Source organism: Lagopus muta, chromosome 6, assembly GCF_023343835.1.
Source record: "Lagopus muta isolate bLagMut1 chromosome 6, bLagMut1 primary, whole genome shotgun sequence".
NCBI classification, from domain to species: Eukaryota; Metazoa; Chordata; class Aves; order Galliformes; family Phasianidae; genus Lagopus; species Lagopus muta.
In genome coordinates this window covers 2434392-2448633 of record NC_064438.1, presented here as the reverse complement: position 1 = coordinate 2448633, position 14242 = coordinate 2434392, and the positions used below count along the sequence as shown (strand labels likewise).

Below are 14242 nucleotides of genomic sequence, written 5' to 3'. Positions count from 1 at the left end.
ATTACATGCTGGACAGTACTCAGTTCAGAAGCGTGTATGTGTGAACATGTTATCCCTCATGAAATCTGTTCATTCGAGGTATTTCTCAGTTTTCGAGCTACGTTAAGTAGATTCATTCTATTTTAATGAGGATACCATTATATGCCTGCATGTTCTTCCACATGGTTGTGTTCATAGCATCTTCCTTTTAATGGAGCATTTACTCTTTTTTTTTTTCCCCTTGTAGCATTTCCTCACTAATTGGATGGGTACAAAAAATAGTTCTGATTCTCTCCTGTTCATGAGCTCTTCTAATATTGCAATCTCTGGAGTCAGCTAGATGGAAATAATACTTGTGTTTATGTTAAACTGACCTGAAAGATGGATTAGACTTAAGCTTAAGCTGATGTTTTAAAAAATATTTCAGTTGTTTTGGGGGGAGGTTGTGGTTTTGTTGTTTTTTTTTTAGTTTTTTTTTTTAGTTTTTTTTTCCCCAATATGTCTATAATGTTGACTCCTCAGAAAACATATAAGCATTGTCCTTCTGTAGTAAGGGATTGTGCTCTCCATCCACTCACCATTGCCCGTGTGACTTTAACAATGATGTGAGTTAACTTGAGTGTCTTGTAGCAATTTGAGTATGGGACTGAGGAGTACTTAGCCAGCCAATATCAGAACTCTAATGTGGAGGCAGTGATTTATTTTTAGGTGCCAAAATATACTGTTTTCTGTTTGTTTCTTTGATTGTTTGCAGGTACTGATTAAAAGACTAAAAATTTGCAGGTACAGCAGCACGTTGGTTAAACTTTTTAAATTTTTTTAAATTTTAACAGTAAGTAAATAAGTGATTTGCTTGTAGGTCACCTTTATAGATAGACTAGAATCTAACGTACATGTTTAGATCCAAAGACAGAGCTGGACATCTCAGAGATGTTCTTTTCCCTTACCATGCCACTTTTGTTCTCCAGTAGAGGAATCTTAAGCAAGAAAGAACAATACAAAGCACAAAGAAAGCATATAAAACTCTATTCTCCACACTGTTTAGCTGACTAAATCAAAACAACCCTGCTACCTTTTATTTGCTTTTGATCCAGTGCATCTAATTTTGCCCAATTATTTTTGAATTGACAGCTACCATGAAAACAAGTGTTTGTCCCATGTCAAGGATTGAAGACTACTTTTCCTGACAAAAGAGTATTTACCACAAGACTGGGCCATCATATTCCATGTTGTCTGCTTTTCCTTAGGTCCAAGAACCATTCATTTTTTTTCTGCGTTTTGGCATCCCATAACTAGGAGTCATGCCCAGAGTAAGGAATAATGTGGTGGTCAGAGAATTCCCATTGGGTGTGTAAGATGACTCTGAGTTCTTCCATACTGAAAAATGAAATTTATCAGGTTTCTGATTTGTTGTGAGCACTTTGGGTACTTTGAGATTAAGCAGGAAGGAAGTAAAGACAAGCTTAATAACCACTGATGGGTGAGTAGAATCAGTTTTGCATGCTGGCACATGAAAAGTACCTAAATTGTTACTTTGGGAATAACACTATTACTTCAGAGATAGGTAAGCATTACCAACTAATTCCTTCTGTATGATATGAAAACACTGCACTGTTAAAAATGAAGGGTTTTATTTCTGGTTTTCTTACAGGAAACAGATTCAAGCTCTTCTAGGACAGTTTAGCCAGTCAGAGGCTTTGTTAATCTCATCTGGAGTTGAGCCTGGAACTCTAGATGGAGTTCTCTTGGATGCTGGATGTTCTTCTATGCAATTTGATACACCTGAAAGAGGTTTTTCCCTGCAGAAGGATGGACCTTTGGACATGAGGATGGATAGTGACAGGTAATTTTTAATAAAATATTTCTCCTTGGAACTCAACTGTGTGCTCAGTAACACTGTGTATCTCATTTCCTGTTAAAGAGAAGAATTCACATAATAAAATTGTACCTGAATTTGCTCAAATATACTGTCAGTATCTTGCTACAAAACTTTTTTAAATTTTCAGTAATTAGAATCCTGGCTATGTTCCTTTCTTTTTTAAAACAGGAGAAACGTTCCAGTGATATGTAATTAATCTAGTAATGTTTATCTTAACTACACCATTCAAATCTTACCTTTTTGGTGTGTGTGGTATGCAACTGTAGGGACAAGATTTTACTGTAAGGCTTACAGATTCTGATAATGTTATGGAGAGCAAAAGAAAATGCCAAGTATGGTTATGTTGACAGGACACTCAGCCAGAGCTTTGAGATGAATTTCCAAGATCTATTTCTGTAGTGCATTCCACAAGGAAGATGTGGAGGCTTTTATAGAATCACAAAATTGTAGGAGTTCAAGGGGACTTCTGGAGATCGTTGAGTCCCACCACCCGCTAAAGCAAGTTCCCTAAAGTGGGTTACACAGGAAAGCATCCAGGGGGATTTTAATAGCTCCAGAGAAGGTGACCCCACAGCTCCCCTGAGCAGCCTTTTCCAACGCTCTGCCACCCTCAAAGTCAGAAGTTCTTTCTCATGTTCAGATGGAACTTTGTGTTCCAGTTCTGGTCATTGCTACTTGTCCTGTCATTGGTCGCCACCAAGTAGAGCCTCGACCTTCCTCTTGTCTCCCACTCTTTAGATATTTATAATCACTGGAAAGATCCCCTCTCAGTCTTCTCCAGGCTGAACAGTTCCAGGTCTCCCAGCCTTTCTAATAGATGCCAGGTCCCTAATAATCCTCCCGAAGTTCCCTGCCTTTCCTGAAATGGGGAGCCCAGGACTGGACACGGTACTCCCAGTATGACCTCACCAGGGCAGAGTAGAGAGGGAAGATAGCCTTCTTGCTGACCATGCTACTGTATTTGTTTAAGAAGAAATCCAGATTTTATTAAAATATTAAATAAAAATATTTGTTAGGATTTCTGTTTCCTTTCATTCGGGAGTGAGTAGGAAAGACAATTTGTTTTTTCCTTTCTTTCGTTCTTTAAAAGGGGAAGCTACTCTGCCCTTCCCAGTTTGGTCATTGTGTGATATCTAGTCTTGGTTTCAGCCAACTTGTTTATTGGTTGCATTGCAGCAAGGTCTGTACAGGCTGTGTTGTTCCCAGGAAGCCTTCTGTATGGTTTCAACACAACCTGAGGCCTGTTTTCTCTGCTATTTCTGCCCTACCTCAGACTGCTGGATCTGGAGGCTCACAGTTCATTACCGCATACCCTTTCCTTTTTTTGCAACACTTACTTTTCATGGAGTGATCACTTGACCAAATCATGTTCCTCCCTCTTTTCTACAATGGCCGCCTGACCCATTTTCTTTTCTGTAGAAGAAACCTTAAAATAAGTCTAAAAATATATATATCCTATTGGTGATATTCAACAGTTAAAATCCGACCGCAAAGTTGCTTTTAACGTACTAGAATAATGTTATGCTATTGCACTTTCCTTATCAGTCTTGCTGGTTTTATTTTGTATTGTTCAGGAGGCACATCAGCCTTATTTAATTGTTAAATTAACAATTACCAAGTGAATCACCTATACTTAAAATAATCAGTATTGGTGCTGAGTTAGGAGCATGAAATTACACTTACACAGCGGTTTTCATCTTCAAATGACCTAATATATATTCCTGTAGTGTTGTGCTTTTTATGTGAAAATGACAGAGATCTGTGTTGCATAGATGGTGGCAGTAAATGTATAATATATTACTACTAGGATTATGAAAATCTGTCTCGTTTTGATGAACGTGTAGTCTTAAGAAATGTAATTTGGTCTTTCGTTGTTCACATAGAGCCTACGGGAAACCTCTGTTTCTTAGCAATTGTTCTACCACATTAACATAAAGACTTATCACAGCAAATTTCTTGGTGCTTCCTGTTAGTATTTTTGTGTAAAAATCCCGTGTGATGCTCCTGGGATTCAGCCCTCTGATTTCATGAGTCTGAACTTCAGACTTGTATTTGCATCATGAGGATACATACGTGTAACAGTGTATAAGAACAAAGGCTACCTGTGGCATGACAAAAGCCTTCTGCTACAGTTGTTGCTATGATACACCTTGCTTCTGATATCTAAGTTTTGTTATCTTTTTTTTTAAGATTCTGCAGGAGAGTAATGAATGCCTGAAAAATGTTCAGCATGCCAGTGTCTTTGTAAGAGGGAATTTATTGAGTAGTTTGCATGCTTTTTCACGTTAGTTAATCCTTAGATGATGAACAGTTAATGCTTTGAACTGTTTCAATAGTGAAGTGGCACAGATTAAAAATAAATACGTATGTATGACTTAAACCCTTTCAATTGTAATAATTCCTTTCATTTGTAATATTGGATCACTTGTATTCTCTCAAAAACAATATGTGGATATAAATTTTTATGCCTCTTAATGAAATGTAAAGTTGAATTGTTTTCACAAGCAATTGTTTTCATAGCAGGAGATGTGAAAGAAAAGATCCTTGAGATCAGTTCTGGAAAAAAAAATATAAAAATGTACATTTCAAGGTAACTAAAATGAACCTTTAAGGGGCAAGTTTATATTCTAAAGCTGTCAAAATAGGAACAGTCGCACAGCATTTCCAATTTAGCATGATACTGAACTATATTTATCCTCGTCAACTCATTAGACATAGTTTATCATACTTGGAAGTTTCAGCTGTTTTAATTGATATCGTGGAGCAAACTCCACTCAAAGTAACAAGAAGTGCATTTTCATAGGTTTGCTGTCTCTTACTTGAAAACCTCAAAGGCACTTGTATGCACTGTGTGTGTTTGACTTTGTCTCAAAGCTATGAAGCTTCACCTCTTGTCAATGAATACTGACGTCAGTGAACTAATTGGCTCTTCTTGTGCGTAGGTACCCTGACATGCCCACTGCTGCTGATGTTGTGAATGCTTTAGATCAACAGGCACTTGCGTCCATCCTGAGAGCATACGGGGAGGAGAAGCACGCCAAGAAAATCGCTTCAGCCATCGTTCAGGCACGCAGCATATATCCCATCACCAGAACTCAGCAGCTTGCAAGCATTGTTGCAGGTACCCTCATTAATTCTTCACAGTGGCTGAAAGAGGAAAAAATATTAATCCCCAAAGTCCCAGAGGGATCTATTTGTACTTGAAATCATGCAGGATCTGATCCTGCCTATTCTGCTCTGATGTCAGTTCTCTTTTTTCCCCTGTAAGTTCCCACTTGTTATACTGTATTTTGCCGATTAGTTTAATAATAGATTTTACATGAAGTGATTTATCATTTTGCCTACCAAGTTAAAACACAGAATGACAGCAGCCTAGGGAGTTTTTTATCCCAGCTATTGGTAAGCATTCAAATATCAGACACGTCATATGCATTTCATAGTTTTAACTTTCTACATTTTAATATTTTGATTTTGAAGGGAAGTTTCCAATTATGAATGAAATTAGATTTGTTCCCTCTGCTTAAAGAACAAGGAAGCAAAAAAATAAAGCAATACGTAGCTTGCTTCATCTCGTGAATGCCAACTAGAGCAGCCTGAAGCACCTATTGAAACACTTCATCTTACCTGCTCTTAACTGTAAACAACATGAACAAAATGTAGTTAGGCAGCAGCTGTGCTCACATTTAAAACCTTCATATTTGTATTCTTGAATCAAAGTTTTCAAGGAAAAATGAATGATAGAAATACTGTGCCTCAACATTCTAATATATACTGTTGGGTCTTTTTATTTAACCAAGAAGTGAAAATTACTGGGTCTCCAACAGCTATAAATTGTCGACAACAAAATTTAGAACTTTAAAATGGTTACCCAAATGTATCACTATTCATTACTGAATTTTAAAAGCTCTGTCTGTATTCTGAAGACTTGAAAAAACAATGGCAGCAAGAAGGATTAAGAACTGATTGAATGGCAAGTCTCAGAATATGATGATCAACAACACTGGATCTGACTGGAGGACTAGCTAGTGGTGTCCCCCAGCGATCTGTACTGGGGTTGGTCTTGTTCACCTTACTCATCAGTGACCTGGGTGAAGGCACAGAGTGCAACCTCACTAAGTTTGCTGATGATAGTAAATTGGGTCCCCAAGATAGTTGGGGACCTGTAGCATCACCCTTACGAGGGAAGGCTGAGAGAGATGGGCCTGTTCATCCCAGAGAAGTCTGAAGAGGGAATCTTCTTAATGTGTAAATATGTTTTAAGGGAGTGTACCAAGGCAGGGACCAGTGGTTTTTCTGTGGTGCCTGGCAACAGGACAAGAGGCAACAGGTGCAAACTAAAACACAGGAAATCTGCATGTGAGAAAAACTTCTTCACTGTGAGGGTGACAGAGCACTGGAACAAGCTGCCCAGAAAAGTTGTGGCGTCTCCTTCTGTGGAAATATTCAAAACCTGCCTGGATGTGTTCCTAGGCAATGTCCTCTAGGTGATTCTGCTTGAAGCAGTGGGATTGGGCTTGATTGATCCCAAGTGGTCCCATCCAACTTCAACCATTCTGCGTTTCTGCGATGCCTTTATGTTTAATGGATTGCACGTGACTTGTCACCTAATGGTCACATTCTGCCTTAGTGACAGGGTTTTTCTTCTTCTCACGTTAAACTCCAATATATTTGAAGAGCTGCTTAATATGTGAAATCAGGAAGGCAGTTTTTACTGAGCATGCCAAGGAAAATTTTTCTGCCAGGCAGTAAATGTGTTTTGAACTTCTTGTGGAGTGTGTAAGTTAAGAGTTTTAGGACCACTACATTTATCTGTTTTTGGGTAGAAATTTTTGCAGTTTTAATTTGATTTCTCCAGTAAAGGAAGTCAAAGGTAAATCTTTACTAGTTTTAGAAATGAGTACGCATTAAGAAAATTTCTGGTAAGTTTAACAGCTCAATTGATGATCAGTTCTTCTGCAAAATGATATCCATGAAGTTATTAAGGTAAACAATAACAAAAGGACCAGAGATTACAGTGGTAGAATCCTCTTGTAGCCCAGCTTAGAAAACCTTGACTAGTTAAGGATTTAAAGCAGATTAAGCTCTATGACTTATTAGTTAAATGCCAAGTCCTTAAAAATAAGCAATTAAATCATTATAGTAATAAAATCTCATGTTTAAAATTTTCCAGATTCTATCAGAGCACAATTTTATCTCCAGAACAAGAACATTTTCTGCCTGATTAACAAGCCAGAATACAAGCAAAAAATATAGTCAGGGAGACTGGTTATTTCTATGTATCTCTTTGTTGATTTGAATACCTTTGTTGATTTGAATATATATAATTCATATATAGTCCCTTTTCTTTTTTCACGTGATTATTTAGTATGACCTCAGATTTTCTAGAACTCCAAACTCTGTGTAAAGTTCTGGCTGCTCAGTGAATCCCAGTGAATTCAAGCTAGATTTATACTAGACTGAAACTGGAAAAGGCAAGTGCTAGTGTAGACTACCTAAGAAACAAAAATGAAAGAGTTAGAGGATATATTGCTGTTACTGATTGATTGGGAGATAAATTTGAAGGATATAAACTGGAAAAAAAGCCAGCACCCACCTCCACAACAGTGACATGACAATCAGACATTTCTAAAGTTTGTATCGACAGGAATTAGAATGCTAAGGTACAGCTTAAAAAAATTATAAACAGATCTGTATGTTGAGTTTGCCTACAGCAGCTTGAGGCTAGCTCAGGTATCAACACATTTATTACAGTCTTTTGTTGCAGCTCCAGAAAACAAGTCCTCCTAACTCTTGGCGTAGAGCCTGGAAGTTGTCTTTCTACAGACTTTGCCATTGAATAAGATCCTACAAAAAAAAAAAAAAAAGACAAAGTACTTCTAAAAGCTTTTGATCCATTTAAATAAGGAGGTCTCTGAGTAATCTATGGGGTCTAGAGTTTATCTAGGGAAAAAAAGAGAATTTTTTTTTTTTATCACTGATGTGAACATCATCTCTTTCTCCAGCAGTTTGACTGTACTGCTTACAATTTTCATTGCAGATATCTGTGACAATGAGACAATGAACAGACGTTCTTAGCTGAACATCTGTAAATAGATATGTGGAAGTCAACTAAGAAACATTTCTGTTGGCTGTTGCTGAAGCTTTTTGAGTTCTGTTTTGAAATTGTAGAATTAACTGGATAGGTGGGAAAACTGGTTAGAAATTGTGAAAATAAAATTAATTTTATTGTGTTTTTTCTATACAACTCTCAATTTTTGTTTCAAGTGGGTGAATATAATTTTTTTATATTTTTGTTTGTTTTCACAATTGGTATTTTTTTGTAATGACACTTAAGTATGTGGTAATCCTTTGGACTTGACTTGAAAGGAGCTAATGATGAGGTATTAACGAAACAGTTTAAAAAGCTTTATTAGGTAAAGCCAATCTCATTCAGACTGGTCCACATTCATAGACTTGGTCAGTATGGGGTTTGTAATATTGCCTGAATTTCAAAAGAGTGGGAATTAACATTGTACTGAGGGAGCCTAGACAAAAGGACATTGGTTGCGTCACAGAAACTTATTAAATGCAATTCTAATTCAACAGACGAATTCCTGCAAACAGGTGCACAATCTGAATTAATTTTTAAACTCTCCCACACTCATGCACTCTGGGGACTTTAATAGTTCTTATTGACAGGCACAGCACGCTGCTAATTTCATTCACAAGCTTACGAATTTCAATACATTTTAACTTGTGAATCTGTTTCAATTTTAAAAGTGTTAGTAGCATCAGGGCATCCCAAAACTAAAAATGATAATTTTTCTCAGTGGGATTTCAAGCCAGTTGTCTAGCCAGAAGTGTGATGGTTTTATGAATGAACTTCAATTTTGCAAGCTTCCCATACGGTTCTTTACGTATGTATTTTTGTACATTGTACAGCCTGTTACCAGGAAGGATTTTCTTTTAGTGTTGTGGTAATCGGAGGGGGCTGGGTGAGAGACTTTTGCAGAAAATACTGGTAGATTTTGTTGAACAATACCAGAGGGCTAAGAGTGAATAGAAAAAAAGGTGGCACATAGATAATATCTGCTGTGTTTGTTGAAAGAGATGAGGATCCATATGTGTGACAGAAACCACTACCACAAATTATATATGTCAGCTGATAGCAATCTCTAAAGACAAACCAATAAGCCATTGCATTTTAAGATGTTATGGTTTTAGTTAGGGTTTTTGGTTGCATAAAACTACTCAGTGGCTATATTTTTTTTTACCAGTTTCCGGAATTGGATTCTGTGCCAGTATCTATGTCCAACAATGCTGCTGGACTTGCAACGATGCAACATGTGATGTTTGCACATGCTCATCTGAGGCTTGTAATGTGTTAATGCATTTACAGAATATATTAGGGTCTTAATTTCTTTATTTCTCTTCCAAGTTTCTCGTAAATCTATGTTGCAAGGATTTGCTTTTCAAATTTCCTTCCTAATTTATAGATATTTTGAAACAAAGTTTATCATCATAGAAGATTATTGAGGGAAGATGTTGCACTCAGCCACACTGGACAATTATCTGACCAGAGATTAGCACTTAGTGACTTTTATGAAATAATTTTGAGCAGATCTGTATAGCATCCTGTTCATTCACAAAAGTCAAAGGTATTTTGATGACACAGAGCCTAAAACTTTGAGTATTTCACTAAAATTCCAGTGAGATTGACTGTGGAAATTTAAGTAAAGAATCTCATTCTAGGCTTCCAATCAATAAGCACTCAGTTTTGTACCAAAATTTCATCCTGTACTCTTGTGAGTGGACTTCATTTTTATCTGTAATACTTTTGGAAGCTGGAATATGCTTAGAATATCAGAAATAGATTATTCACAGAAAGCTAGCAGTATTTTTTAGAGAGTATTTAGGCTGCTAAAATAGACTATTAAAATACAACAGTGAAAAATGCTGTGGATCTACTTTTAGAGGTGAACACCAGCTATGGATAGTAACAGTCCAAAATTGAAAGTGTAAAACTGATGCTCTTGACGTCACAGCTGTAAATTTTTTAGCAAGTTGCAAGAGAAAGGAGATTCTGGATAAAAGTGGTAGAATAGTACAAGTTAGGTGGAAGAAAAAATAGAGTGCATTCTAAGCCAACTAGCTTGTTAGTAGGAAATAATAACTTTTTCATTCAAGTTATGGCTGTTTTCAGTATAGTGAACACAGGCTTGGTTTTGGAAGTGCAGAGAAAAGCGTGAGGTATGTTTTCAATTTTTTTGAAAGTAGGCTTGGAAGAGGGAAGAAATAGACTTGTTGCCTGATGTGATTTTCAAATCTATGACATAGTCAAGAACCCATGACTTTTGTAGTTGAATTCAAAAGATACCGAAGTATCTGATGTGTTTGTTTTGAATTCTATCAAAGAAAAATTTTACTCTGACTGAAACAGGTCTTATGGAGAATGCAAAACCATGTATGTTTAGTCATTTAGTGAATGCAATTGCAATATGTGTGTCCTGGTGTATTTTTTCAATACATTATAGTCCGATTTTTGACCCTGGCATTTCTGAGCAAACTCCTTGTATTTGTAGGTATTAGTTGCCCGTTTGAAGAAAATAGTTTCTCCATTACATTATCAATTACTTGGTTACTTGGTTATGAACTACGATTACTTCAAATCCATTACTTAATAATTTTGTAGTTTAGTACTGGAATGGAATTAAGGCTTTTTAATACATACGTGATGTATTTGTCTTTAATGGACCCTCTTCTTTGGAGAAGTAATTATTTCCGTTTGTGCTTCTATGACTTCTGCATTTACTTACATAATAGATCATAAGTTTACTCAGGTTTCACAGATCTTGTAGGCTCTTGTACTCTTTTTACTTTGATCCATCAAATCTCCAGTTCTCTGCTCTGTACTTTGATAATGAAGGTTCAAGCCTAAAATACATCAAATGAGGATATATTAGAGTTTCCATCAAATTTTCAGTCTCTTTATAAAGAGATTTGAATAACTCATAAGATCTCTGGGGAAGGTCAAGAACAGAGTTTCTGGAGTTTAGTGCCACCAGTGTCACCTAAGCTGGTGATTTTTCTTCTGAGTAACTCTTACCTTGGCATGTTCTGCTGTGTCAAAAATTGGCAAAGTTAGCTGCATTTTCTAAGTTTCTTAGGTCCTTTCATGAACATTTGAAGGAGCACTGGTTTAGTGAGCATGAATTTTTGTCTCCAAACAAGAATGTCTCTTTTAAGCTTTTAAGTAATTAATTGAAAAATACTTACCATTAGGTGAGTTGAAATGAAAACATTGTTTTCATTATATCTCTGCGTGAAAATATATGAATTATAAGCTAGAAGGCAACAGTTAAAAATTAGTGTCCATCTTTTTTTTTTTTTTGACCTGCCATTAAAGGAATGAAATGAACTTTCACAAACTGTCACTACACATTGGTGTAGTGTTGACTACACCAATGAGTTGGAAGATGTAGGATTTATCTAGCCATCTTCATTTGTTCCCTATTTTGGTTTCAGCTATCGTTTTGCATTTTAACTTGAAGCATTTGAGGAAGCAGTTCCAATGGGTTGTAGGAAAACCTGCAAGCCAGCTCAGTGTAATAGGGTTTACTTTCAGGAAAGGGGATCTAAAGCAGAAGATAATTATGCATTTAAAAGAAGGAAGCTCACCCAGGGTTCTGTGGTAAGTACGCACTCCTTTAAAGTCATCATGTATACATGGCTTAATGTCAGAATAGCAATGTGGAAATAACAAAATTGTGACATGTGCCTTTTCAAATGTATGACAGGTGCTTTTCCAGCATCAGCATTGTATGCACGAAAAGATCTGCTTCAGAGACCTACACACGTTGCTACCAAAACTTTCCAAGGTCTACGAATATTTGTGAATGATGAGCTTCATGAACTCATAATAGGGCTGAAGACAGCTGAGAAGTTTCTAAAACCTGGAGGTCGTCTTGTAGCCCTCTCCTTTCATTCACTAGAAGATCGTATCATCAAACGTTTTCTTCATGGAATAGACATGACAGAAAAGTACAATCTAGGCTCAAGGCAGAAGATAAGACGGGCTCTGAAAAATTGCTCCAAGGAAGAAGATACACAAGAATTCCCCCATGGAAAATCCAACTCAAAGTGGACTTTTATGCAGAAAAAAGTTCTCACGCCCCAGGCCAAGGATATTCTAACAAACCCAAGAGCGAGGTCAGCCAAGCTAAGAGCTGCTATTAAACTCTGAAATAAAGATGAATCATCATATAATTGTATTATTTCCTACAGTTTCATTTTCTGGAGGACTAACTGGACAGATAACATCAAACAGAAAAATCAAGTGGAAAAGGCTGTTAAAAAACATGTTTCCCATCATTGTACTTGTTTTTTATTAGGGTGTAAAGTAGAAGATCAAAAGGTAAAGTTATAAAATAAGTAAAATAAGTTGCATGAGTGGGTGTTGCTGATTATACAAAATGTTTATCTTTAAAAAGGACAAAAACTAAAGCTTTTACAAACCAGTTTTGATATATATAAAATATTTCCTTTAGACTCAACTCAGAACTCTGACACTTCCAGTCTAAATTCAGTAGCTGATTGAGATGGACGTGTTTTTATGGCTGGTGATGTCATACAACAAAGTCAACTGACTGTCCTAACCTAGTATATTTTTTTAAGCTAGCTGAAGAACTCACGATATAAAAAATGATTGATGTATAAACCTGTGTCTGTTGATTTGTTGAATTAACATGTGTATGACAGTAGCTTGATCTTGCATAAATTGATATCATAACCTTATGCCTAATCCAGGAATTTATGAATGATCTCTTATCTCCGTTAATAAGAAAATATTTACATACATGATAGCCTGGTTATTTAATGTTTATTGATTTTAAATAATGAATAGATTTTGAGAAAAATGGTACTTCAGAAGGCCTCTGTATTGCATTTGGACATTATAAGCAGTGAGCAAACAGCAGGAAGATTTGTACTAGATAATTTGAAGTTATTCCTGTAGTCCTAAATTCTGTGCGTAGGTCAAGTAAAAGTTTGATGTGTTGATGAAATTATTACTAATCAGCCTATTCTGACTCCTCCAAAGTATTCTCCTTTGCAGATGATGTTTTAATAAGAGTTATTGTAGGTAAGCAGTGAGTTCTATTTTATAGTGAACTGCTAAAGCCAGTTTCCTACTTGGATAGCATACTAACTAGTAAATTGGTAATATATTTTTGATTAAGATAAAATGAATTGGATTTAGCTGTAGATTTGTACTGTATTGTAAAAGTTCATTGCTGTTGCTGTTTTTGCATGTTAATAATGATTACATAATAACGTTTCAACTTATTTGACCTCTGACTCATCTTTTAAGGAAAAAGAAATTCCTTATTTGAATATTTGAATAATAAAATCTATAGCAGGATATCATTTGCAGAGAAGAGACTGGAGACTAGCAGAGAGAATAAGAAAATGCAGTATTTGACTTTGAGCTAAATAATTACTTCACTAGCTTTCAGAAGAACACTGGATCATTCCAGATTTGACTTTCATCAAGCATCCTTCTCACATTGCTTACTTCTCTGGAGTTTTTTAGGATTATATTGATACAAACAAATAGAAATTTAGATTAACCACCTATAACGTTCATTAAATACTTGAATATTGTTTAATTCTTTGATAAAGCTTGGTCATGATAACATAGATTAGTAATCTAAAACACCAGGTGAATGATGATGGGCTCTTCTGAAATTTCAATATTTTCACTACTTTCGTTATATGCATTATTAAATATTAAATACAACATTCCACTACAAATATTATTTGCTGTTGACATCTTAGAGACAACAGATGTTTGAATGAAAAAATGTCTATTTAAGGTAACATTAAATATAAATGGTGAAATTATTTTTAGTTTAGGTTCCATATTGAAATGTACTCCAATTGTAGGTTGGAAAAATTGCGTTTCTGCTATAGGCTTAGAACAGTTACAGTGCACTGCTATGTGCTGTTCAGGAACGTGCTTCAGGGCAAGACCTGCCAGTTGTGTGTGCATGGATCCTAGAAACTATATGAAGACATTAAAACTTTATCTTTGGTGAAGGTTGCAATTCCTTTTAGGTTGGAGTTGCACAATCACGGAAATGCATCAGTTACTGAGTTACCTCTTGTCTGTAGAGGATTGGTTTCATTATTCTCAGTGTCTCTTCACCAACCCAAGGTGAAGCCTTACTGGACCTGGTGCTCACCAGTGCAGAGGAGAGCATTAGAGAGGTTAAGATGGGAGGCATCCTGAGCCAGAGAAGGACCATTAAGATGATCAGGGGCCTGGAGCACTATGGCTGGCTGCTATGAGGAAAGGTTGAGGGAATTGGGCTTCTTTAGCCTGGAGAAGAGAAGGCTCTGGGGAGA

General features: G+C 36.2%; 1 protein-coding gene across 4 annotated transcripts in view; it reads left to right on the top strand.

Annotated features, from left to right (window-relative positions):
* Window positions 1-13176, top strand: part of METTL15 (methyltransferase like 15) — a 94572-nt gene extending 81396 nt beyond the window's left edge. For all 4 annotated transcript variants that reach the window (XM_048948264.1, XM_048948263.1, XM_048948262.1 and 1 more), the window contains exons 4-6: window positions 1631-1822; window positions 4801-4979; window positions 11635-13176. In XM_048948264.1, coding sequence (XP_048804221.1) covers window positions 1631-1822; window positions 4801-4979; window positions 11635-12080 — 817 coding nt within the window. In that variant the 3' untranslated portion in view covers window positions 12081-13176. The remainder of the gene's footprint in view (window positions 1-1630; window positions 1823-4800; window positions 4980-11634) is intronic.
* The last annotated feature ends 1066 nt before the right edge of the window (window positions 13177-14242 follow it).